The 25,918-nt window shown below is 38.1% G+C and overlaps 2 protein-coding genes across 2 annotated transcripts in view; one reads left to right on the top strand and one right to left on the bottom strand.

Annotated features, from left to right (window-relative positions):
• The window catches only part of LOC114688705 (olfactory receptor 52N2-like), a 23,554-nt gene extending 1,335 nt beyond the window's left edge, over positions 1-22,219 (top strand). Inside the window, exon 2 of the mRNA XM_037203696.1 lies at positions 21,812-22,219. Coding sequence (XP_037059591.1) covers positions 21,812-22,219 — 408 coding nt within the window. The remainder of the gene's footprint in view (positions 1-21,811) is intronic.
• Positions 10,277-11,236, bottom strand: LOC114687235 (olfactory receptor 52N4-like). The gene has a single exon (XM_028861937.1). It carries the CDS (start codon positions 11,234-11,236, stop codon positions 10,277-10,279), a length of 960 nt encoding a protein of 319 aa, XP_028717770.1.
• Positions 22,220-25,918: the final 3,699 nt, after the last annotated feature.

The following is a 25,918-nucleotide window of genomic DNA, read 5'->3' as shown; positions in this document are numbered from 1 at the left end:
CATCTGAGCAAAGCATTCATTGAAACTGATAGTCTTAGCATTGAACCATAAGATGACTAAAATCTTGGGCATGATAGTAGTTGCCAGGCCATGTCCACAATAGCAGGGATGCCCAGGAAATGGTACATAGGCTGGTGTAGTGATGCCTCTTGGTAAATGATAGTCACGATAAATGTGTTGGCAATGAGAGCCAAGACATAGAGCAGAGCCAGTGGCAGGGAGAGCCAGTGCTGCCAGCTGTGGATGCCTGGAAATCCCATCAGAATGAACTCAGATACCTGGAGCCTAGAGCTGTTGAAATCTCTGAGCTTCTGGAACATATCTTGCTAATAATAAAGGTGCCGCCGTACTATTCCTGGTTATCTGTGTGACCGTGTTGGATGCAGACTTACCCAGGGTATGATACTGAGGGATGCTTTTGCGTCTTCATCTTTCCATTCTGTTGTCACTGACACTTATTATTCTTATGATTCAAGAACTCTTGTAGTTGGTACATTATATTTTTAATTCGTCAAATAACCAAATATTCTATGGATCCTGTTTTCCCTCTATTTCCTAATTGAGAAACAGAAAATTAGAAGAAACCAGAATTTTGTTTATGATCTTCCATGTGTAGGTCTTGACTCTGTGCATGGTGGAAATAACCAGTATCACAGTGTGATGGCTGTATTTAAGTTTCTTTGGTTTCTTTAGAAACCTAAAATATAGACTCCGATGGAAACTTTTATGCATAAATTTCTCTTTGCTACAATCTTAGATTGTAGTGTATTTTAAAGCAGAAATCTTTCTACTTACATGTATGAGAAACTTTTATTAATAGTGTGTACACATGGGCATATGATTAATCAAATACTTATTTATCTCAAAATAGGAAATAAGCTAGAGTGTGGAATGTGGATCTAATAGTTAATTTTTGTCTGTTTTTATTTTTCTTTTGTTGGCTGTGTGTCGCATTTAGGGTTTCCTACATGCTGGATATTCTGCCACTGATTGATATCCAAAACAGTTAACCATTAATATATTTATTGTTATGTGATGTACATTCACAGATTATCATGATACATTTATGTGAAACTAGATGCATATATATGAGATGAATGCCCTTGGGTGAGCAGGAAGTACATCAGCTTCCCCACACTCCTTGACAGCCAGTTTTCTCTCTCCTCCTTGCTAAAGGAAGCCAAGATCTTATTGTAATCAACTTTGCCTTTTTATACAAAGACCATTTAAAAAATCTATGAAATAAATTACACAGAATTATTACTTACTTTTTTAGCTTGAAAATTGTCACAGATTATTTTTTTAAAGATCATTGCTTATCACTGCCCCCACCAAAAAAAATAGCAGTCAACATTTTTTTCATTTTTTTGGAGACTGAGTGTCATTATTTAGCCCAACTGTCCTGGAATTCACTAGCTAGACCAGGTAGGCCTTGAACTACAGAGATCCATTTGCCTCTGTCTCCTGAGTGCTAGATTAAGGGCATGTGCCACACACCCAGGAACAGTCAATTCTCAATGCATTTGTTCATGCATCACAACTAACTTGGAAGATCAGGGAATCCATGAACACGTGTGAGTGGAGAGTATGAAATGGCTGGGGGATAGCTCAGCCGTTAAAAGCTAGGCTCACAACCAAAAATGTAAGAAAATATGAAATATATCTCCAAGGTGGCTTATTCTGTATCCTTAAGTTTTATTTTCCACACGTGAGAAAAATGCCATTTATATTCCCCATGTTTTTCTTTTTTATAGTTCTAATGACTATTATTGGTTTACTTGTTACATCTTCAATATATTTTCAAACATCTCCTTCAAGGATTCAATCTCATAATGACTGGCATAGCCGTGTCCACTGGAAATGGCAAGAGTCATGAAGCCAGCACAGCTGTGTGACACAGTTCCAGCAGAGCTGAGCTGAGTGCTACCATCACTGTCACGCTGTCTCCCACTTTCAGTTTTGGTCTCTGTGTGTTGCACGTTTGGATGATGTGCTTTCTACGTCATAATTCATTCAATGCCTTTCCCTGAGAAAATTATGACTGAGTCTCTTTAGGAAAGTCCTAAACTTATTATACCTCCTTTAGGGAGATCATTTTATCTGGCCCTATTCAGAAATCTTCCATATGTCCTGGAGATTGAGATAAGCACAAAAACACTCAAAACTCTTTTATGATTCCATGACTCCAGGATCTTCCTGGTACACCTGCTTCTAAGCGAATTCAAACAGAACAATTAAAATAATGTCAACTTAAAGGAGACATGATCCAACTGACCAGGAAATTTGGCAACAGATCAGAGGTCTCCTCTTATATTACTTTCAGAGTTTGATGAATAAGTAACATACTAAATAGGGGGTTATGTAGGGTATTCCCTAGAAAAATAGAAATTCAATGACAGGATGATTTATGAGTAGCACTTTGTACACTAAGGATTGGTAGTACACTTTTCAAGTCATGATGATTCATTAGAACTGGCTCAGATATTTTCTATTTACCTAGCTCTTTGAAACCACAGGCTGTTAAATACTAAGTATGCTTGCCTTAGCAAAACAGTCTATAGATTCTTTGAACTAGGGTTATGGGACTAATGGTAAAAGCAAAATCTGTTCTATCTGTACTCATTAATTGTAACTAAACCTATGACCCCAAACCTGTTATAGAAAATCAAAACATGTCTGGAGACAAAATGATATAATCTGTATATTTTGAAAGAAATCATGAGTCTGTCTTTGTCTTATGAATCTGTATAAATAAGAAGCAACCTGATTGCTTGTCAGTCAATATAAATTAAATTACATTTTCCAGTAAAAATAAAAAATGCTTTCAATATTAAACATCCTTATTTTTTTTGCATCAAAACCAGACTTCTATTATGCTAGAAGTCCATAGAGATAATTACTTGGAACATGAAAATCTCAATGCATCCAGAACAACATTGAAAAAGTCTGATGTCCATCTTCCTTTCCAGCCCTGAAGAAAATATGTTCATGTCTTTCTTTGACCACCCTCAATCTTTACAGTCCATGTTTGTCCCTCAATGTGGCAATGGACTCACCTGATTCAGCTTTTCTAAGATAGATGAAGCACAGATGTACCTAAGTATGTCTCAAAAGAAGGAAGTAAATTAGACTTTACTTCTGAAGAACAAGGAAAACACAGATGACAAGCAAATGTCTGGACCCCGATCAGCATCTCTTCTGTAGCTACTTACTTGGCCACGATTGATTCACATCTGACTCTCACCATTTCCAATGATGCCTGTTTGTTTTTTTGGAAAATAGATAGTTTATCATCATCATCATGATCCTCATCATGAAAGCTATACAGAAATGAAATCTGAAGATTGTAGAAATAGTTTCTCCAGGAAAAGAGCAATCTTTTTCAAGACTGTCTTTGACCTAGGTGAATGGAATCAAACCTGCCTTTCTGAGAACAGAGGATCAATTGGCACACTGTGAAGGCACCTGTGTCCTCTAGCAAAGGAATGGATCTACTACCATTCAGAAAGACACCCTGTGCCTAGCCAGCCTGTCACATGTGTTCAGGTGTTCAGGCTGGTGATCCAAAACCATCAGAATCCTATTACATAATGTACTTATATACATGTGCATGGCCCTTCTGTCTAAATCCCTTGATATCTGAAATGTTGAACTAAGCTTTAGTTCTGCATCCCAGAGGACATAACAGAGCTTTAGAGACAAAAATGCTGTTGTGAAAACAAGGTAACCCTATGGGAGGGACAAGTAGATAGAGCCTTCCATCATACTGCTTCCTGAAGACACATAAGTAAATGATTCCGTGTGTATCATGCACATGTCTGTTTGTGAGTATCCATATAGTGAAGGCAATGAGAATAAATGTGCTGTTTTTAATAACAATTATGACATTCATATAATTGCAGCATTCTACTGAATGTCTATGAGTTACAAACTAAAATACTAAATATTTGAATCATTCACATACAAAGACTCATCTTTTATTCACTTTGTATTATTATGTCTATTGAAATACTATGGATTATTGAGAACTCTACAAGTAAGACTAAAACCTTGAAAAAAGCGCTAGATAACTTTCATTCTGATTTTCATGAAATTTACTTAGTTTCAAAGGGATTGACAATAAACATTATCACATTGAGAAATTCAGCCAAAGTTTAGTAAATTAGATATGATTGGATATGCAATGTTTGAGGTAGAGATGGCAATGGTGATCACATGAAACTAAAGAACAACAAACAACTCTAATTTTATATTCTTTTAAATTGGTAAAAAATTAAGGTCTATGCTATATATGTTTATAGAAATTATAAAAAAAAGAAATAATAAAAATGTGTTTGAGAAAAGATATGGTAAAAAGGTACCAAATAAATATCTCTTAACATGTAATTATATGTTTTGAGAAAATTTTGGTTAATAACTTCTCAAACCCAAGATTTTTGTCATTTGTAATTGAATGACATATGAAACATGTTTTAAAAAGAGAGCTATTGTTCTACAGAAGAAATGACCAGGAGTGGGCAGCTGAAGGTTTGGCTCCACCTGTACAGGACTGTAGTCAATTGCCAACCTCCAGGCTACTCCATATCCACACTGAACATGAGGTGATCTGGAGACAGACTGACTGGGCTGCAGAGAAGCAAGCATGAGCTTGGTACTTTTTTAGAACAGTGTTGGTTGTGAGAGATTGTGGTATAAACATGACGCCAGAACCTGAAGGTATAATTCTCCATGAAAACTGCAGATGACTAGCCTGAGCCATTTATGGAAGGCACCACCTGAGTCACTATTCAGCTGAACAGCTATGTGAAAACAAGTGTACTAACCTGGCACAGTGTTGCCCATACATGCAAATATTCTCAAGCATGAACTGAAGGACGCTGGTCAGTTTTGGAGAAAGTTCCATGGGCTTCTGGGAAGAAAGTGCATTCTTTAGCATTTGGGAGAAAATGATCTATAAAAATTTGTTAGACTCACTTGATTTATGATGTCGTTTGGTTCCATAGTTTCTCTATTTAGTTTTTGTCTGGATGACATATTATTAGTGAGAATATAGCATTGAAGTCATCAAGTATCACCTTTTTTAGGTCAACCAGTAATTTTAGATTTAATAATGTTTCTTTTCCTGAAATCGGGTGCCCACATTTGATACATAAATGTTTAGAATTGTAATATGCTCTTGGTGGATTTTTCCTTTAGTGAGTATGAAATGTTCTTCCCTATCTCTTCTGAGTAGTTTTGATTTAAAGTCTATTTTGTTAGATGTTAGAATGGGTACACTCACTTGTTTTTTTTTTTTTTCCATTTGCTTAAAATACCTTTTATGTGTTTTATCCAAAATGGGTCTCTCATTGATGATGAGGTGTGTTTTCTAAAGACAGAGGACAGGTGGATGCTGTCTTCTAATCTAATCTGTTTGTCTGTGTCTTTTTATTGGGGAAATTCATGCTGTTAATATTGCAAGTTATTAGTGAATGCTGTTTATTAATTCTTGTTATTCTGTGGTAGTTAACCATTCTAGTCTATCTATTCCTTGTTCCCTTTTGGAGAATGTTTAATCTCCTCTTCAGACAGAAGTATGCCTTCTGGAATCCTCTGTAGAGATGGCTTGTGGATATACATTCCTTAAATCTGTAGAAAAATAAGTACTGGACAACATCAGTTTAAGGAAGGCAGTGTTTAATTTGACTGACAGTTCATTGAGGCAGGGAAGGCATAAACATGCAGTGTGAGGCAGCTGGTCACATGACACACACAATCAGGAAGTGAAGAGCTCATTCCCAGCTAATTTTCTCTTTTAACGAGATTCGGGATGTCGTGATTCCACCGACATTTGTGATGTGTCCCCCCCCGCCTCAGTTAACTCATTCTGACAGTCCCACACAGATGTCTTTAGAGACTCCTCTCTTCAGTGATTCTGACAGGTGATGACTATATTAAGCATCACACTCTGTATTGTCTTCAAGCCCTGATATTCTGCCTTCCCTTGGCCATACAATTTGTAAGATTTTCCGTAGAAATTTTTACTAATTATTTTCAGTATTTCTGTTTATTGAATTCTACTTCTACATGCTGTATTGATTTCTTTATTTCATTCAGCTGTTTGTGTTTCTCTTGGAATTCATCCAGGGTTCATTCATCTTTTCTTTGATTTCTTTGAACATACTCATAAGTATTTGAATTTTTCAGATTTCATCTGAATTCCCTCTTGGTGAGCCTCATAGCTTATGGAGAAGGCCTACTGCCTTGAGTTTTCTTGTTTCTTGTGTTGGTGCTTTGGGGTGTGTACCTCGTATTGGTTGGACTTTTAAAACATATTCTTTTAGTGGAAGAGCTTGCAGTGTTTAAGGGGAAGTAGGTTGTACTAGGTTTGAGGTGTCATTTTCATTGCTAGGCTGGCATTCATGGTACCAGACTTCATCTCCTGAAAGTAGATTACTGTCTGTAACAATGATCACTATCAAAATGTGTGCCCACTATGAAGATTAGTGACAAATAACAAGTAACCACTCCTTAAACCCCAATCATTTTTAGGAAATAAAGTAACAACTGGTATTATAGTTTACATTTAGGTGTGAGTTACTGTGGGCATGATTGGAAAAGAAAAAATAAAATGAAATAAATAGTGTAAGACTAGAGATTAATATTGGGTTGATAGAGAAAAGCTCATGGAGGGAAAATGGATAGAAGGTAGAACAATAGAGGTGAGTAGGGACTGGAAGAGGAGGCATTAAATTATTTGGGTTAAAGTTAGAGTGCAAGAGATAAGCAGGGAATACAATCAAATAACCTAAACTCATTTCAGATGGCTGAGACACAGATAGCTCACAAGCCAGGTTGGCTTATGCTCTGTGAAGCCTATGAAAATAAAAAGAGAAAAGGAAAAGAAACAGAGGAAAAAGAGAAGGCAGGAACAGAGCAGGAGAGATCTGGCCTTCTAAACTGACATTGGCTGCTAAACCAAACACAAATGGGAGGGAGAGGGATGCGTGCACGGAGTCTAGATGCAGTCTCCTCTGACTGTTGGGTGAAGCCTCTCTTGTTCCTTCCTGGGTCATATGTTCCTAGCCGAGAATGGTGCTTTGCAAGGCTGAAGTTAAATCACAAATGTTGGTCCTATCAATGCGCAGGTTCTTTGGGGGTCAGGTCACATGTTCTGTGAGATCTGCTTGCAAATACTGGCCCTGCCCCTTGACTGTCCTTCCTGATGTTGAGAAGGTGTTTGGACCCTGTGTCTATTTTCCACTGCAGATGTTATCTCCAAGTTTTCTACCTTTCTACATACTTCCAAGTTCTGATGCAAAGCTTTTTCCCTGTGCTCTACAGGTAATCTGCTGGGCACATTTTTGCACATAATCCTGTGACATCTGCTGTGATCCCCTGAGAGTGCGGTTCACCAAGGGTCCTGGCCACTGAGCTGCTGAACTCAGCAAGGATCTGTTTAAAATTGTATCTCACTGTTCCAGTAGAAACCAAATGGAGAGAATAGTCCCAGTGTCTTTCCTCACTCTGGAGCGACTGTACGCAGCCTTTTCTCCTTCTTTGTCTCCTTTTTTCCTTTTAAACATGTCAGTTATTGATAGTTACAATACTAACTTTCTGTTTGGTCTAAAGTGTGGCTGCAGTCACTACCTCTCACTAGAAGAGCGCAGCTCTCCAGACCATACCAATCCTTCTGGCATGCAGTCTGAATTTTTCACATTGTATTTTTAATGTCCCATTTTATTTTGCTATTTGACTAGAGATTTGAGAACATTGTCCATCTCTTTTGACAGCTTTTTTTTTTACACTTATAAAGAAAACATTTAATTGCGGTGGTTCACTTATAGTTTAAGAGGTTCAGACTATTATCCTCATGCCTGGGAGCGTGTTGGCATGCAGGCAGATGTGGTGCTAGAGCTGAAAGTCCTGTATCTTGACTCGGAGGCAATAGGAAGTGGAATGACTGTCACACGAAGTAAAGTTTGAGAAAAGAGACTTCAAAGTCTACCTCCACGGTGACACTTTTTCCAACAAGGCCACACCTCCTAATATTGCTACTCCTTTCAGGGCCATTTTCTTTCAAACCACCACAGTCTTACAGTTTTGTAGAGCAGATATCTGAAATGGGTCTTAATTTGACTATAACCAAGGTATCCATATATCTGCATTTATTCTTTTTCAGACAAGGGGAGAATCCATTTATTGGCTTTCCCTGCTTCTAGAGGGCCCCTACCTTCTTTAGTTCATGCTCCTTCCTTCCTTTTATGACCCACCAGAGGGACACCATAATGGCCATCCCACCTTCTCTCTCTTTACTCTCATCTTCTTCTCTGGCTTTCCTCCTCCTCCTCTCTTATATGAACTCTTGTAATGACAATGGGCCTACCTGAATAATCCAAAATAGTCCTTCCATCCCAAACCTTAACATCACCATCACAAAATTCCATTTGCCATCTTAGGTAACAGTCAACCAGTTCCAAGGATTCAGAGACAAGTAAGAGATGTGCAGGGCCATAACACATCCTATAGCATCCACATTACCCAAAGGCCAGAAACAAAAATTTGTAGGTCCTTGGAGGAAGTATCTTAATCCTCAAGGATCAATTATGGATATCCCAGAAATACAAAGAGTCAAGTCTTGAGGACCAGGATTTTCAGAAAGAAGGAACTAAAAGGGATTATAGGGCTTTGGTCAAAAGGTGCCTTGGCTCCACCAGCTCAGGGGAGATGAACCCAAGATGACCTCATGCCTGTGTTGAGCTAGTCCTTGACTACCATGCCGATATGGCTTTAGTAGTGGTGCTGAGACTGTGGAGGTTAAGAAGTCTCTGCCTCTACTGCTAGGGAGGGTCCTCTGTCATTCACATCTTTGATACTCGCTAGGTATATACAATCTACTGCTTTCCCACCTGATTTCCTGCAGAGTCGGGCAGACTTTATTTCCTTGTCGTCTGCCACGTTTTAATTTTTTTCTAATTTACACTTTTAAGTCTCAGTTATTTTATTTTAGCTTATTTCTTGCCTTTGTAGACTAAATGACTGTCATTTCCTTTTTTGCACAATTCTATATTCTAATCTGTACACATACATATTTTAATTGTTGCTAATGTTCACAACACACCTTTCTAAACTTCTTACACCTGGAAACAAAGGCTCGTGTTTTACACTAATTACCTGGCAGTTTCCCATCTTCTCCATCAGGAAGACAATGTGATGTATAAGAGGGACTGTAGTGGAGACACCACACATTTCTCAAAGGAGTGCAGCAGCTGCCTTCCAGGTGGCACTCTGACCACTATCCAACAGCAGGACAAACTGCATCTGGGTGCCTGACCTCCCTCTGCTTTGTTATTTCCTCCAATACATTTCTTTATGTTGACATTCATTTCTTTCCACTTCTCACATTTATTCATGGAAATTTGTACTAAGGACAAAAGCAGGGAGGGAGGGAGGGAGGGAGGGAGGAAGAAAAGGGAAGAAGGACAAGCCCAGAGGACACAGACAGCTGTGACATTGACATTTGAAAATCAACATAGAATGCATCACTCAACACCCTCCTTGTCATGGTCAAAATTAGCTTCTAGAAATGGCATCTCCAGACTCTGTCTACACAGTTGACAAGAATATTTCTTTCAGTTCATTTTCCTGGATCCTCAGCAGCACTATTCTGTTTACTGTTGTGACCAAAACACCTGAGAGAAGAACTTAAGTGAGGGACATTTTATTTTTTCTCATGCATTCAGAGGATTCTCTTCCTGGTTACTAGGTCCCAGTATTTGAGCAGAACATCATGGTGGCAGAAGAATGTGGCAGAGGAGACTCTTCATTTCATGACAGAGAGAAAGCACAGAGAGGACAGGGGTACTAAGCAGACCTTTTAAGGCGGGTTCCCAGTGACCTACTTCCTCCAGTGAGGCTCTACTTTGAAAAGTTTCCAAAATGCTCCCAAATAGTACATCCACCTGAGGACCAAGAATTCAACACAACTGGACTCCTGATGAAACACCATGTCATGCAGCCTTGAGGCGGGGGAAGGCCTTGGACTTGCCTTTACTGGATGTGCCTCCCCCTGGGAGGCCTTGCCTTCTTGTGGAAGGGAAGTGGAGGGTTGGTTGGGGGGAAGGCTGTGGGAGCAGGAGGGAAGAAGAGGGGGACCTCTGATTGGTGTGTAAAATGAAAAAAAAATCTTAATAAAAAAAAAGAAAACAAGAATTCAACACAAGAGCTATAGGTTTGCATTTAAACCCTATCATCCTGTGTTCTCTTGACTTCCCTTCCCTCTTCACTCCTTTTCCTGTCAACTATGTTTTTCATCCTTAGACCTTGAAAGAATCCTTATGACACAGTCTCGTATCTGCTTGGTTTTCACTCCATAGACAACAGGGTTCATAGTGGGAGGCAAAAGCAGATAAATATTAGCCACAATGATGAGGCAAGATGGATGGATTACATGGTCCCCAAATCGGTTTAAAAAGAAACAAAAGAAGGCTGGGCCATAGGAGAAAATGATGGCACAGATGTGAGCAGTGCAGGTGCTGAAGGCCTTCTGCCGAGCGTCTGCGGAGGACAGGCTGACCACTGCCCTCAGGATCATGGTGTAGGAGACTGTGATGCACAGGATGTCAAAGCCCCCAATCAAGAGGGCAATCATCAAACCATAAACAATATTGACCTTGATATTCCCACAGGAGACCTTGGCTACAGATAACTGGTCACAATAGGTATGGCGTATCATGTTGCCTCTGCAGTAGGGGAGTTGCTTTGTGATGAAAACCAAAGGAATAATGAGCACCACTGCTCTCAAGAAAGTGGCAAGCCCAGCTTTTGCAATGACAGGGTTGGTGAGGATGGTGGAGTAGCGCAGAGGATAGCAAATTGCTACATAGCGATCCAGAGCCATGAGCATGAGCACCCCAGACTCCATCCCTGTGAAAGTATGAATGAAGAACATCTGGACTAGACAGTTATTAAAGCTGATTTCCTTAAGGTAGAACCAGAAGATACAGAGAGTTTTGGGGATTGAAGCAGTGCACATGACCAGGTCAGTAAAGGATAACATAGCCAAGAAGTAATACATGGACCTGTGAAGGGAATCCTCAAAGAAGATGAGGTAGAGGAGTCCACAGTTCCCCACCACAGCTACTGCATACATAGAACAGAATGGGAAGGAAATCCAGACATGCATGTCTTCCAGGCCTGGGATCCCATTCAGAATGAATGAGGCTGGGGTCACCTCTGTTTGATTCAGCAACAGCATGTTGAGGTTGGAATCATCTTCAAGAGGCTTCTGATGTCCGGGTTTTTATTTGTTTGGCAGTGTAACCTTCCAAGATTAGGATAAATGAGAAAGATAAATTCTCATCTCTCTTTTCCATTTGTTAAGTAGTCATTTTATTACCAAACAACTAATTAAGTAAATAAGTAATTTAAATCCAAGAATATAGCTCCTCACTGGTAGAACATCCACCTAGCATGCTAAAGACTTTGGATTCAATTCCCATACAAAATATAAATTCTAAGCTGATAACTTGTTGATTGCCAATTTATTGTCCATCAATTACACACACACTTGTTTAACAATTACTAAGTGCTTTGTCTTATCACTGTCATTTTAAAACAAGAAAGGAGAAAGATGCATCAAGTTTATAGGTGTTCTATTTTATGAACTTTTAATATGTTGAGAATTTCACACAAACAAACATAAAATGTATTTTGGTCATATCTATTCTCCCCCATAAGTCTTCTCAGAATCCACTTGCCATACCCCCTCTCAACTTGAATACTTATCACAACCCATTGAGTCCTATCAGTAATTTCTGTATGTGAATGGGGGTAGCACCATCCACTGGAGTATGGGCAAGCTACAAGGTGCCATTTTCCTGAAGAACACTCAGTCTCGCTATTCTGGTAGTCCTTTAACCATGAAACCTCCTCAGGTAGGAGTGAGACTTCATGAACTCCTCTTTCATCTATGCTGAAATTTTGGCTTGCTTGGTCTTGTGCAAGATGCTGTGAGGAGTTCATGAAAGTGATGACTCTGTCATTTCTAGAAGACACTGCTTCACAATAGCCCTCCCCAATCTGGCTCTTGCAATATTTCTGTCCTTTCATTCACAATATTCCCCAAGCCATAAGGGTGGTGGGTATAGTACAGATGTCTCCTTTAGGGTTGAACACCCCACAGTCACTCATTCTTTGCACTCTGACCAGTTGTCTCTCTATTAATGGCTGTTCGTTGCTAAAACAAGCTTTCTAGGTAAAGCTTGAGAGCTGCACTAATCTATTGGTATACAGATAACTACTTAGGAGGCAGTTTGATAATATATCTGTTTCACAAATAAAAAGTAGTAAGATCTCCACTAATGCCTATGATATACCCATTTGTGGGCTCATAGCCAGTTTTACAGTATCAAGCATGAGTTCTATGCCATGAAGAGAGCCCTAAATCCAATCTGAAATCCCTTGGTTATCTCTGTAACATCTACGATACCAAAAATGCAAAGTCAGTCATGACCATACTGGCAGATTCATGGCTGGGTAAGACTATTGATGACTTTTCTCCTCTACCAGCCTGTGTATATATATATCTTAGTACAATACTGGCGCTATAGTAAACACAAATATGAGCTACTAATATATATATATATTATATATATTATATATACAGACTTGATCCTCACTTTCATATAGCAATATTTTTTGTAGCCTGACCCTTGTAACTGAGTAAATGGCAGTAATGTATAGATGAGACTTCTTCAAGCATTAGTGGCAAAACTTAACCCTCCATTTCTTGTGAATCTGACAATAAATATGTAAGCATATAAGTTAAATTTCTTGTTTTGTGACCAAATACCCAACAAAAGCAACTTAAGGAAGGTGGGATTTATTTTGTTATACAGTTTGAGGGGATAGATTCAGTCTATCACAGCAGATGAATCTATCATGGCGGTGGGCAGATGAGACAGCAGATCACATTGCATTTGCAGTCAGAAATCACAGAAAAATGACCACCAGTGCTCTGCTTGTTTGCTCGTTTTTGTTTATGCTGGAGCTCCAGGACATGGAAAGCTGTCACTCACATTTAAGGTAAGTATTTCCAGTCTAGAACCTCCCTAACAGACATGCCCAAAGATTTGTCTGCCAAAAAATTTTAAGTCTTGTCAAGATGACAAAATTGGCCCTCACACTGTTGTATAATGTATGTGACCTTTGCAGGTTTCACATCATTTCCAAGTTGATTTTATTTACTTTTATGACTTGTTTCCTTATACATTAGTTTTTATTTAATCTTGCTAAGTCAGATGATTTATTGATTACTTTATACCAACGTTATAACTTGATGATCAGCATATGCCTAAGAGGCTTTAGAAATCTACAAACTTCCTGTGATAAGGGAATCTCATGAACCTGTGTGGTTTGCTAGGGGTTCGCACATAAGGAGCTTCCTTCACTGGAGACATCTTTAATTACATATATCTATTCCTGAGAGCCTTCAAATTTCCAGGAGGATCCCACTGATCTTAATCCCACAGCAGCAAGTGGAAAACTGGATGCCAGTGTTCTTGGAAGAGTGGAGGGTCCAGAGGATGTCAAACTTAAGTGTGAACATTGGGTTCAACCTCCAGTTTATTAAATGTCTCTTGTTTGACCTTTGTCACACCTGATCTGTATTTACTTGTAAAGTTTCTAAAGTCTCTCAGAATGAACTTCCAGTCACTACACGTGGTTATTTAGCATTAGGTTCATAGATGAATCAGTGGCATTTGATCTGATCATTTATTACTCACTTTTTCTCAGTACCTCCCTGTTTTGCTCTTATGAGTTTGCACTGAGGCTGGCAGACCAGTTTTTGTGAGAGTTGCTGTTGTCTCATTTACATGTTCATAATAGTATTCTTCAAAATATATATTCTTGGAATATTATAAAGCCAAAGAAAACTTTAGGACCTAACAAGACATGTTTCTTGTTCTTAGATCTGAACATGGTTATGATCCTGTCTAACAGAAAGAGGCAGAGAATTCCTTCATGTTGATGTCATATTGTCTACTCATGTCTAACTGGTATGATTGCAAAATATTTCCTTTTAGGTCCCATCATAACCCCAAAACCCTTCTAAAACTTTACTTACTCTAGAAACATTCAGCTCTATCTTGAGTAATACACAATCCCTGACTTAATGTTGTAGTTAGTTAAAAAAAACTATTAGGGTGATCAATCTTAGTTTGAAATTTTAACTGTGGTTATATAAAATCTTCTTATATTTTGGGACCAATTATAAATTTAAAAGTCTTAATTTTATAACAAATGTTTTTTATTTTTCTATTTGCAGTATATAGCAAGTTACATGATGGCTATCAGATGTAAACATATTTTTGAATGGGTGGCCAGATTAATCACTATTACCTGACATTATTAAACTTAAATCTAACATTGTATGCAAAACATAAAAGGAGTCACCATAAAAAATATAATTTATACCACATAAATAAGAAGAAACATAATTTTTCCCAAAACTTATAAAAATTAGAGAAAAAATAAAAATTACCCTCAAAATGGCAAAAATGATTTGAATTAATTTAGATGTTTCCTTTCAAAGTAAATTATTTGACTAGTACCACAAACTGGTCATAATTCAGTTAATTTTTTAAGAATATAAAGAAGGTGCGTAAGAATTAAAATTATGAGGGCGGTGGTGGCACACGCCTTTAATCCCAGCACTTGTGAGGCAGAGCCAGGTGGATCTCTGTGAGTTCGAGGCCAGCCTGGGCTACCAAGTAAGTTCCAGGAAAGCGCAAAGCTACACAGAGAAACCCTGTCTCGAAAAACCAAAAAAAAAAAAAAAAACCTAAAAACTAATATGGGCTGGAGAGATGGCTCAGAGGTTAAGAACACTGGCTGTTCTTCCAGAGGTCCTGAGTTTGATTCCCAGCACCCACATGGTGGCTCACAACCATCTGTAATGAGGTCTAGCTCCCTCTTTTGGCCTGCAAGGTTACATGCAAACAGAACACTGTATACATAATAAATAAATAAATTTAAAAAAAGAATTAAAATTATCTTTAAAATATGGGTAAATGGTAAACATATTACAACAATGAAACAATACTCCAAATTAGAGGCACATTAACTTCAGATAATATGGAAGTAAAAACAAGAAAAAGCTAGATCAAGAATCAGAAAGTGGTTAGTGTACAGCTAATAGATCATACTGATTCATCTCTAGGTTTGGTTAAAGTTCTTACTTTGACAGTACACAAATAGCTAAATGGAGAAGTCACTTAAATCACTTAATCAGGTTCTTGTTGCATCTAAAATTTTTTCAGCATTAATTAATTGTTCTTTTTTTAAAAGGTTTATTTATTTATTATGTATACAGAAGAGGGTGCCAGATTTCATTACAGATGGTTATGAGCCACCATGTGGGTGCTGGGAATTGAACTCAGGACCTCTGGAAGAGCAGTTGGTGCTCTTAACCTCTGAGCCATCTCTCCAGCCCCTCTGAGCCATCTCTCTAGCCCCTAATTAATTGTTCTTAAACAAACAACAAGAAGGCTAAAAAAGCTATAAATTTGTATTTTTATCAAAAGAACAAATCAGCCCAATAATATAAATTTTATGTTTCCATGAAAACCAAAATACCATTACGTCTTTTTGTCAGGCCTATAAATGTGTGCTTCATAATTGCATATATTATATTTTTCAGATTACCTTAACAGATATTATTAAAAGAAATAAAAACTGTAAGTCATATATATGTATATATATGTATATATATACATATATGTGTGTATATGTGCCTGTATATACATGCACCTAGGATATATACATATATAATTGATTGTCAGAAAATAAAGATTAAATTTATTTCCAGAACAATGTGTAGTATGTACTAAATTGTCACAAGCTGTTGCAAAGAGAAGAATATCCTGACTCATTGTTCCTTAATGTTCGTGACTAACTCTAGCCCAACTCTACTCCGTGTATAAGCCGCACAATAGAAGCCAGTACTGAAATTAGGAAAAACATAGAGATCCACAAATCAAAAATACAAAATATATTTCTGATAAATATGCTGTTTTCTGAAGAGTATTTTTTATAAACTCTACCAAAGTATTATGCATATCCATACTACAGCTTTAATTATTAAGAGTATATTGTTACAACTTTAAATCTTGTTCTGAGTACATCTGCCAAACTCAGCAAGAGACCTACACATGTCAAAGTAATACCTAATGACCAGAACACAAAATACATTTTACCAAAATCAATTCCAGGATATCATAATTTAATTGTTCTTGTTAAGATTTCCCCTCATACTATTTTGAGTATGGACAGATATGTTGAAACAATAACATCAATACCTGGATGTAATCATTCACAAGGCAATACTTTATTCAGATGAGTTGGATCACACTTGTAATATCAGCACATGGGAAGCCAAGACAGGAGGATCACCATGAGTTCAAGGAGCCTGAGCTCCATAGTGAGCTCCAGGCCTGCCTGACTTACAGATCAAGACCCTACCTGAAAAATAAAACAGTAGTTTAGAGATCACAAGATGTTTATTCTCTGTTACAAGTACTGTAGACAATAATGGCACCTCCTCAATAAGCCATCTTTAATATCTACAGTTTTATCTTCATATGAGAGTAAGTTCCTCTGGTATCATCAGAAAGGATTAAACATCATAAACGAGTCTTCTGTCACTAAAATGAAAACCTGTGCCTAAGGGAAAGTCAGGACTGACACAGTAGCATTCTGACTGATCAAAGGCAGTTCTCTAGCTTTCTTTTCTTTTCCATTTCTCCTTGGGTGATTTATACCTGACTTCCATCACAGCAGAACCCATCGATACTATACACGATATGCTTAAAGTAAGTATATAAATACTCATAATCATCATGGAAATTTAACTGAATTGTGGATCTGAGAATTAAGAGCCCAAATTCTCCTTAACATTTCTACTATCAAGATAGTGATTAGAACCAAAACTATTTCTGAGGACAATATAACCAACTCACAGGCAACTGAAGCCTCTTTCCACTATATCATGCTGCCTTAAAAACTATCCTGCCCCCACTCTCCTACCACCATTGTGTGCCCTTTAATACCTAGTTTCTGTGCAGCCAAACACCGAGATCAAGACAATGTGGTCCAGATATTCAGGGTCTTGTTCAGAAGGAAAAGTCATTGTCCTCCAGTACAGGCATGTGCGTGGCCCTTGGCTTCTAAACACCTTGATAACCACTACTGCACTCAGTCTTTAAAAGAAAATCTGTGTTACATATCTCAAGGGAATATTTGAGAACATTAGAGAAGAAGGCATTGGTGTGAGGAGCAATATCAAGGGAGGATGTGAAAGTGTGCATGGATCATAAATAAGGGCCTGTTAGTTATTGGCATGTGCAAGTAAGAGGGAAAAAATGAACAAAAGCTATTTATGAAAAGTAGGGACTGTAGCATTGATTACAGATTGTGGTTCTTTGTTAGACACTCTGGTGCACAACATCTCTGATGAATGTGGAGGCAAACATTCTCTGTAAAACACTTTTCAAACTGAGTTTTAAAACCTATCAAAAAAATTATCCTCCAAGATCAAGTCGCCTTCATCTTAGAGATGCAAGGATGTTTCAACATCCACAAATCAATAAGTGGAATACAAAAACTACAGAATCATTTCATTATATCCAGAAAAGGCCTCTGAAAAACCCATCACCCTTCATAATAAAAGTCTTAGAGAATCTAGGGATACAGGGACATAGCTCAACATCATAAAGCTAACCCACAAGGAAAATCTTGCTAAATGGAGAGAAACTCAAAGCATTTCCACCAAAATCAGGAACAAGACAAGGATGTTGCTCTCCTTCATTCTATTCAATATGATTACTTGACGTCTCAGCTAGAACAGTAAGACAAGTAAAGGAGAAAGGGATACAAACAGGAAAGGAAGAAGCTGGAAGCAATTAGTGTAGATTGTTTCTACTACTAAGAAGTACACATCCATATGTTATCTTGTTTATTCATTTTTACATATCTATATTTACATTTATATCATTGAATTTTCAGTATTTCCCAAGTCAGGGTAGGAACTATTTTAAAAGGATCAGACAACTTAGGCTCCAGTTTTGGTACAATGAGGTTGTGGATGAATATGAAGGCATTGTCAAAATTTATCAAAAATTCAAGAATATACATACATGTGAAATCATAAATAATTAGATGTTTAATCTTGTGGCAACAATGAAATGGTGAGAATAGCAATATTAAATCAATAGTTGATTTTAATTTTATATTTCTTTAAAGATATCAATAATGTTACACATTTTTATAAATCCAGAAAAATGTAAATGTATTTTGAAGGAGATAAAAAGCAACCTTAAGTTATATGATGTATAAATAAACTATATTTTTCTAGTCAATACATATCTGTGATCCATCTGTCATCTGCCCTACTCTACTATTCAATTTCTTAATAAACATAAATTATAGATTTTAGTAGAAGCCACAATGATACAATATTAAAACATGAATGTTTTTATTTTCTTATATAGCTTCTTTTATTTTGCTAGAAATTTTTTTAAAAATCATGGAGAGAAAATTTCTTTTAAGATTTATTTATTTTTATTTTATGTTTATGAGTGTTTTGCTTGCATATATATATATATTATATATATATATATATATATATATATATTTGTACTGTGCTTGTGCCTGATGTCCAAGGGGGCAGAAGAGGGAGCTGGATTCCTTGGAACTGGAACTGCAGAAGGTTGTGAGGGGCTATGTGGGTTTTCTCTTCAAAAACAGCCAGTACTCTTAACCACTGAGCTATCTCTCCAGCCTCCATATTTTAAAACATTTTTATAAGCAGCCGGGCGGTGGTGGCACATGCCTTTAATCCTAGCACTTGGGAGGTAGAGCCAGGCTGATCTCTGTGAGTTCGAGGCCAGCCTAGCTTACAGAGTGAGAGCCAGGACAGGCACCAAAACTACACAGAGAAACCCTGTCTTGAAAAAAAAAATTACAGCTCATTGTTTTATAAAGGTGATATTCATAGAAAACTGTGTTGGGCATCTTAGCTATTTGATGTAAACAATTCACAGACTCTTAATGTACTCTCTGTGGTGGGCAACCATCACCACAGTCCAAAGGTATTTCCATTATCTCAAGTACAAACTTGATAGTTATAAATAACCATTTTTATTACACCTTCTCTTTGTCTCAGAATACAATAATTTGAGGGCTGGAGAGGTGGCTCAGTGGTTAAGAGCACTAGCTGCTCTTCCTGAAGACTTGGGTTGAATTCTCAGATCCCATATGGCAATTCACAGCTGTCTATAACTTCAGTTCCAGGGATTCTGACACTATCATACAGACATACATGCAGAAAAACACCAATGAAAATAAAATAAAAATAAATCGTAAAAAACACTAATTTGACTTCTGTTTCATGAATCTATTTATTCGGGATAGTTATTATAAATGGCACTATACAGTATTTAGTTTTGTGTCTAGCACATTATTACAAGTATCAGTCTTCCATGTGTTTATGACTGAGTAACCTCTAGCTCTGATAATCCTTTTTTTTTAATCCCTCAGCACTGAGTGGGCATATGAGTTGTTTCCACTTTCAGACTAATAAAAAAAAGACATTCTTTTTTTCACAAGTGTAGTATATTTTGTGTAGATAATCCTTGTATCTAGTGGCAGTAATTCTAATAATATTCAGCTCCTTTCTCCCAGTTACTCTCACATCCACCCCCTCCACTCTCACCTCCCTATCCACCCACATTTGATAGTTCTTCTTCCCTTTTTTTTTTTTTTTTAAAGCAAGCAAACAAACATCCACTTCATGCTGCCCAACTACTCTTGGGAATGTTGGCTTGCCCTGGACTGTGGTGGCCTACAGTTTAAAGAAAACTGACTCTCCTTCTCCCACAAGTCATGAAATTTCAGCAGCTGCTAACGGTGGGATTGTATGCCTATCTCCCCATCCATCCTGGTATGTGTCTGGTTTGAGTTTGTGTAGGTCTTATGCATGCTGTCACAGTTCCTGTGAGTTCATATGTGCATCTGCTTTGCAGTGTGTCTGAAACAGGTTTCTTGAAATTGGCCACCATCTCTTGCAGTCTTTTCACACCATCATCCATGAAAATGCCTGAGCCTTGTGGATGAGTATAGGGGTGTGATAAAGAACTTTCCATTTAGGACTGAGCAGTCCACAATTTCTCATTCCCTGTATAGTGACCAGTTAAGTGCCTGTGTTAATTTCCATTTACTTCAAGAAGCTTTTGGTTTGTTTGTTTTTGTTTTTTTTTTTGGGGGGGGGGGCGTTGGTTTTTTGAGACAGGGTTTCTCTGTGTGGCTTTGGAGCCCTTCCTGGAACTCACGCAGTAGCCCAGGCTGGCCTCAAATTCACAGAGATCCGCCTGGCTCTGCCTCTCAAGTGCTGGGATTTAAGGCGTGAGCCACCACCGCCCAGTTGCAAGAAGCTTTTTTGATGAAGGTTGAGAGTTGTAGTAATCTATGGATGTAGCATTTAGTCTAGGCTAGCTGGCTGGCAAGTCACAGGGATCCTCCTGTTTCCAGCTCCTAAATGCTGGAATTACAAGCTCATGCCAGCACCCCTAGCTATTTTATATTAGTTCTGAGTATCCTAGGATTCTTATGATTACAATAAGCACTTTACCAAATAAGCCATAATCCAACCACAATTCTTTAAATAATTTTTATTCTTTTAAGAATTTCATATAGTAGTACTTTATTTACATAATTTCCATTCCCCCCCATCTCCTTTCCAGCTCCTCCCTTGCTCACCCATCCCATCTCAAATCCATGAACTCTTCTTTAATTATTGACATATAAAAAATATTTGTGTGCATGTGTGTGTGTGTGTGTGTGTGTGTGTGTGTGTGTGTGTGTGTAAATACCACATCTACCAAATTCATTTAGTGTTGATGGTTATGTATGTTTTAGGGTTGACCAGTTCATACTAGATAACCTATTAGGAGATGGATTCCTGGGGAAAACTTATTCTTCTCTCTCAGAATCCATTGCCTACTTGTAGTTCTTCATCTCGAGTATGACCTTCTGAAATTTCCCCCATTCACTGGAATGCCCACTGGTGTTGACATTAGGAAAATCTTGTTTTAGGCAACCACATTGTTAGGATTTCACGGGTGCAGATTCCCTGTGGTGTCTAGAAAGTACTATCTAGCAGCAAGTGTCCTGACCCTCTGGTTCTGATAATCTTCCCACCCCATCTTCCATCATTTTCCCTGAGTCTTAGGTGTATAGGTTACAATTTAGTTGCATCAGTTGGGGTTGGACACCCTATAGGCCCTTATTCTGTGCGTTGTGACTAATTGTGGATCTTAGTAATTGTCTCCAGCACTTATATTAAAGATGGTGTCATCTTATAGGTCATTAAATGTGATACAGTACAAAAGGATTTATGGAATGAATGAATGAATGAAATTTGATGACTATAATTCACTAATTTGAGAGAAAGCATGTGTTTTCTTCATTGCTGGACAGAGAAAGATAATAGAAATTGTTTTTACTCTTCATTCCTTGTAAAATCTAATGAATGAAACATTAAATATAAAAATACTATTTCTCTGAACTATTTTTTTTACTTTAGTAGAATCTTTAAATATTAGAAAAGCATTTAACTTTATTGTATTCACAATTGGATACAACTTAAAAAATAAAATTTGATAGTTTCACTTATGATGTTTCTAGGGGAAAATATATACATTTTCTTGCATGTGTTTCAGAGAATTAGCTCTCTTTCTGGACTGCAGGCTCTTTAAGGCCTTACTGTGATCACATGTCTGTGGCCAAGGTATCCTGTGGCAATGCCAAGGTCAATGCAATCTATGGCCTTATGGTGACTCTACTGATTGGTGTGTTCGACATTTGCTGTATCTCTGTGTCTTACACTATGATACTTCGAGCAGTGGTGAGTCTGTCCTCTTCAGATGCTCGTCACAAAGCCTTCAGCACCTGTACATCTCACATCTGTGCTATTGTGATTACATATGTGCCTGCCTTTTTTACTTTCTTCACTCATCGTTTTGGAGGACACACTATTCCCCATCACATCCACATCATAGTAGCCAACCTCTACCTGCTACTGCCCCCAACCATGAATCCAATTGTTTATGGTGTCAAGACCAAGCAGATTCGGGAAAGTGGAATCAAATTTTTACTCGGAGACAAAATGGGCATTACCTAAAACAAATGCATTTTAAGACCAGTTGCAGCTGCTTGTGATGAGGAAAATAGTGGAGCAAAATGTCATAAAAGACGAGTGAAATAGTATTAATTCATCTAACATGTAAATGTACTGAAGCCTTTGCAATCATAGCTTATGAAATATTCTTTTTAAGGAAAGTTCTGCCAAAGTATAGAATGTAGAAATTAGTATACAATGTACTCATTCTTTATAACTTTATTATGTTTACAAAATTGTATATAGATAGAAATAATGAAAATATAATGAAATGATGGGTGTAGGCTAAATGTCAATCTGTGCTCTGTATTTAAAAGATAGGCTTGTGGTAATTTGGGACAATCGTCCTCTCCACTAAGGGGCAAACTCTACTTAGATCAAGTACATTGCTGATGTAGAAAACATGGGTTCATTGTTGCAGTGTATATAAGACAAACTGTATTTTGATATTGTTGTGGAGTACCCCAATTCTAATTATTTGTTAACTTTGTAAATACTCTCTAAGCATGCCTGAGCTGGCCTACCCTGGTAATCAGATTGGTGAATACCCTAACTGTCATCATAGAGCCTTCATCCAGTAACTGGTGGTGAAAGCAGATGCAGAGATGCACAGCCAAGCACCAGGCCGAGCTCCAGAGGTCCAGTTGAAGAGAAGGAAGAGGGCTTCTATGAGCAAGGGGCATCAAGATCAGATGGGGAAACTTACAGATACAACCCAACCAAGCTAGTGGGAACTCATGAACTTTAGACCAACAGATGTGAAGCATGCATGGAACTGGACTAGGCCTTCTACATAAGGGAGAGACAGTTGTGTAGCTTGGTCTGTTTAAGGGTCCCCTAGCAGTGGGAATAGGATCCAACCCTGGTGCATGAACTGGCTTTTTGGAGCCCAATACCTTTGGTGGGACACTTTGCACAGCCTTGGTGCAGGAGGAGGGACTTGAACCTGCCTCTACTGAATGTACCAGGCTCTGCTGACTCCCCATGGGAGGTCTTACCTGTTCAGAGGAGGGGATGTGGGGATGGGCTGGTGGGGGAGGCTGGGGAAGGAGCAGGAGGAGGGATGAGAGGGAGATCTGTGGTTAGCATGCAAAATGAATAAAAACTTTCTTAATAATAAATAAATAAATACTCTCTAGTTTTTTTTAAATGACCAAGAGTTCTATTCTTCCCTGAACATTCATTTTTCTAAGCTTCATTGAAAATGAATCTACGAGACTTAATTCCATTATTGATTAAGAAGGTAAAATCATCAGGTTACTACAGTATTTGATATTATTTCACTAATTCACTCATTTTTGAGACACAAAATACTATTAACTAGCACTATTAACTATAAACTGGATCTAATTTGAGGAATACAGAGCTGAATGTCAAATTATTCCAAATTGCAAGGCACTGAGAATAGACATAATGGCCAGGGTAATGTGATGAAACACATATGAAAAAAGGAGAAGAGAGCATTAAACATGGATGCAGTCTTGAAGAAGAACATTTTAGTGGACAACTATTAGAAAGAATATTTCATTGGTTTTGGATTCAGTTAGTCTGAAGGTTAAATTCTTTGATTTCTAAGGATTAGACATTGTCCTGTTAATGAATTCCTGTAAAATGTCAACTTCTATCCTTTTTCCAAATATGGCAAAAGCTTACCAATAAAATGTATCTGGATAATTAAATATGCCAGTTCTTAAAGAAATAACACAACATGGTCTCTGGTATTTTCTAATAATTTAATTAATTGTGCTATTATATATGAGCTGTTACTTTCAACTCAGCCCATTCACACATAGACCTCCCCTTTTTTCTTGTCTTAAAAAATTATACCTACAAGGTCATTTGCTGCTGATTTTCTACCTGGGTCAGAAAGAATCACTTTAACTTTTTCCCCCTGCTTAATAAAGGATCTCTCTGTTAAAACAGGTGTTTGGGTATGCTTTGTGCCTAGTCCAGGGTCCAGAAGGGACCCCTCCATGTGCAGGATTTCCTTCACTGATGCCAAGACTTGGATAAGCCTGTAACCCCCTACCTTTTTCACACATTCCAGTCTTTCTGGCACCCCATTCTCTCATCCAACTGAGGCTCCGAACTTGTGAGGGTGGCCAACCAATTACTGGTTTAACCTGTGGACCATGTCATGAGGAGCCCATGCCCAACACTGCAAGGATGGGCTGGAACCTGAGACTGGATAGTAGAACCAAATATAACTTGTAAAATAGACATACAAACTTACAAGCAAACAAATATGAATAAAGAAATAAATAATTCCTACCAAAACATTCTGAAATATTCATAGATTGGTTCCTATCCTAATCATCATCCCACCAACTGAAGGGAAAAGATACAGAGACCCATAACCAAACATTAGGCAGAGCTCAGGAAATCATGCAGAAGGGCAGTAGGAGGAAGAGAATTCAGGGATTCAAGGAGAACATGACCCACAGATTTAACTTAGCAGGGCTCAAAGGCCTCAGAGAGACTGAAGGGGCAGTCAAGGAGCCTGCATGGGTCTTCGCTAGGTCCCCTGCATATATGGTATGGTTGTTCAGTTTGGTGGTGTTGTAAAACTCCTAACAGTGGGAGTGGGGTTTCTCTGAGTCTTTTGTCTGATCATGGGACCCTTCTCCTCCTGCTGTGTTGCCTCATCCAGAGTTGATATGAGGGTTTGTGCCTGGGTACATTGTGTCTTGCTATGCTCAGTTAGGTTGATATCCTTTGGAGGCCTGCTCTTTTATGAAGGGAAATGGAGGAGGAGCAGGTCTGGGGGAGAGGTGAGGTGTGGAGATAATTGGGAAAAGTGGTGGAAGAAGAACTGGAGTCTGAATGTAATGTTGTGATGATAATAGAAAGAATGAACAGAAGGGAAGGAGGGAGGGAAGGAAGAAAGGAAGGAAAGGAGGGAGAGAGGGAGAGAGGGAGGGAGGGAGGGAGCAAACATGGTTTAAGTGAAATACTGTCACCCTCACACCAGAATTTCATCAGGGAGCTGTTGATCCAGCCTACTGAGAACAAATCACCTGCCCAATTAAAGCCAATTAAGCAAGCTTTATTTACTATGCATATTTCTGACTCTACAATGAGATTTGAGAATACAGTGAGGGTTAACCTAGGTGTCAGCCCACCTCCTACAGAAAAAATTTAAAATGGGGATTTTGTAACATAAAGATTGTGCAAGAGACTTTTATGAAAGAAGATAGCAGAATAGATTATTTGACAAATCATCTTAGCAGAATGTCCCAAGGTTCCTTGACAGAACACCTTATCTTGTTGGGGGTAGAGTACTAGTGAGTCAAACTTGAACTTTGTAGCAATTTGACACAACTTATAACAAATGGCTTTTTACACTAATATGGAATCAGGCTGGTCCATCAAGTTGCCATGTTCATTCAAAGAACTCTTAAGTTTCTTTCTTTCTTTTCTTGCTTTCTTTACTTTATTTCTTCTTTCCTTCCTTCTTTTCACTCCCTTCCTTCCCTTCATTCTTTCTTTTTTTTCTTTCTATGTTTTTCTCTGGTAATCTTGGCTGTCCTAATAATAACTCTGTGGACCAGACTGGCCTGGAACTCACAGAGATCTGCCTGCCTCTTGAATGCCAGGATTAAAGGTGTGTGAAACTTGTAGACGAATTTCAAAATAGTCTTATTAAATAAGAAACACAGAGCCAAATACAGGGATGAAAGCTGTAGAGATCAGAGAAATAGT

Source organism: Peromyscus leucopus, chromosome 1 (genome assembly GCF_004664715.2).
Source record: "Peromyscus leucopus breed LL Stock chromosome 1, UCI_PerLeu_2.1, whole genome shotgun sequence".
Lineage (NCBI taxonomy): Eukaryota > Metazoa > Chordata > Mammalia > Rodentia > Cricetidae > Peromyscus > Peromyscus leucopus.
The sequence above is the reverse complement of the archived record's forward strand: the minus strand, read 5'-3'. Positions and strand labels throughout refer to the sequence as shown.

What these genes read in the sequence shown, in the direction of transcription:
- LOC114687235 (XM_028861937.1), bottom strand. Translation starts at nt 11,236, where the DNA reads ATGCTGTTGCTGAATCAAACAGAGGTGACCCCAGCCTCATTCATTCTG.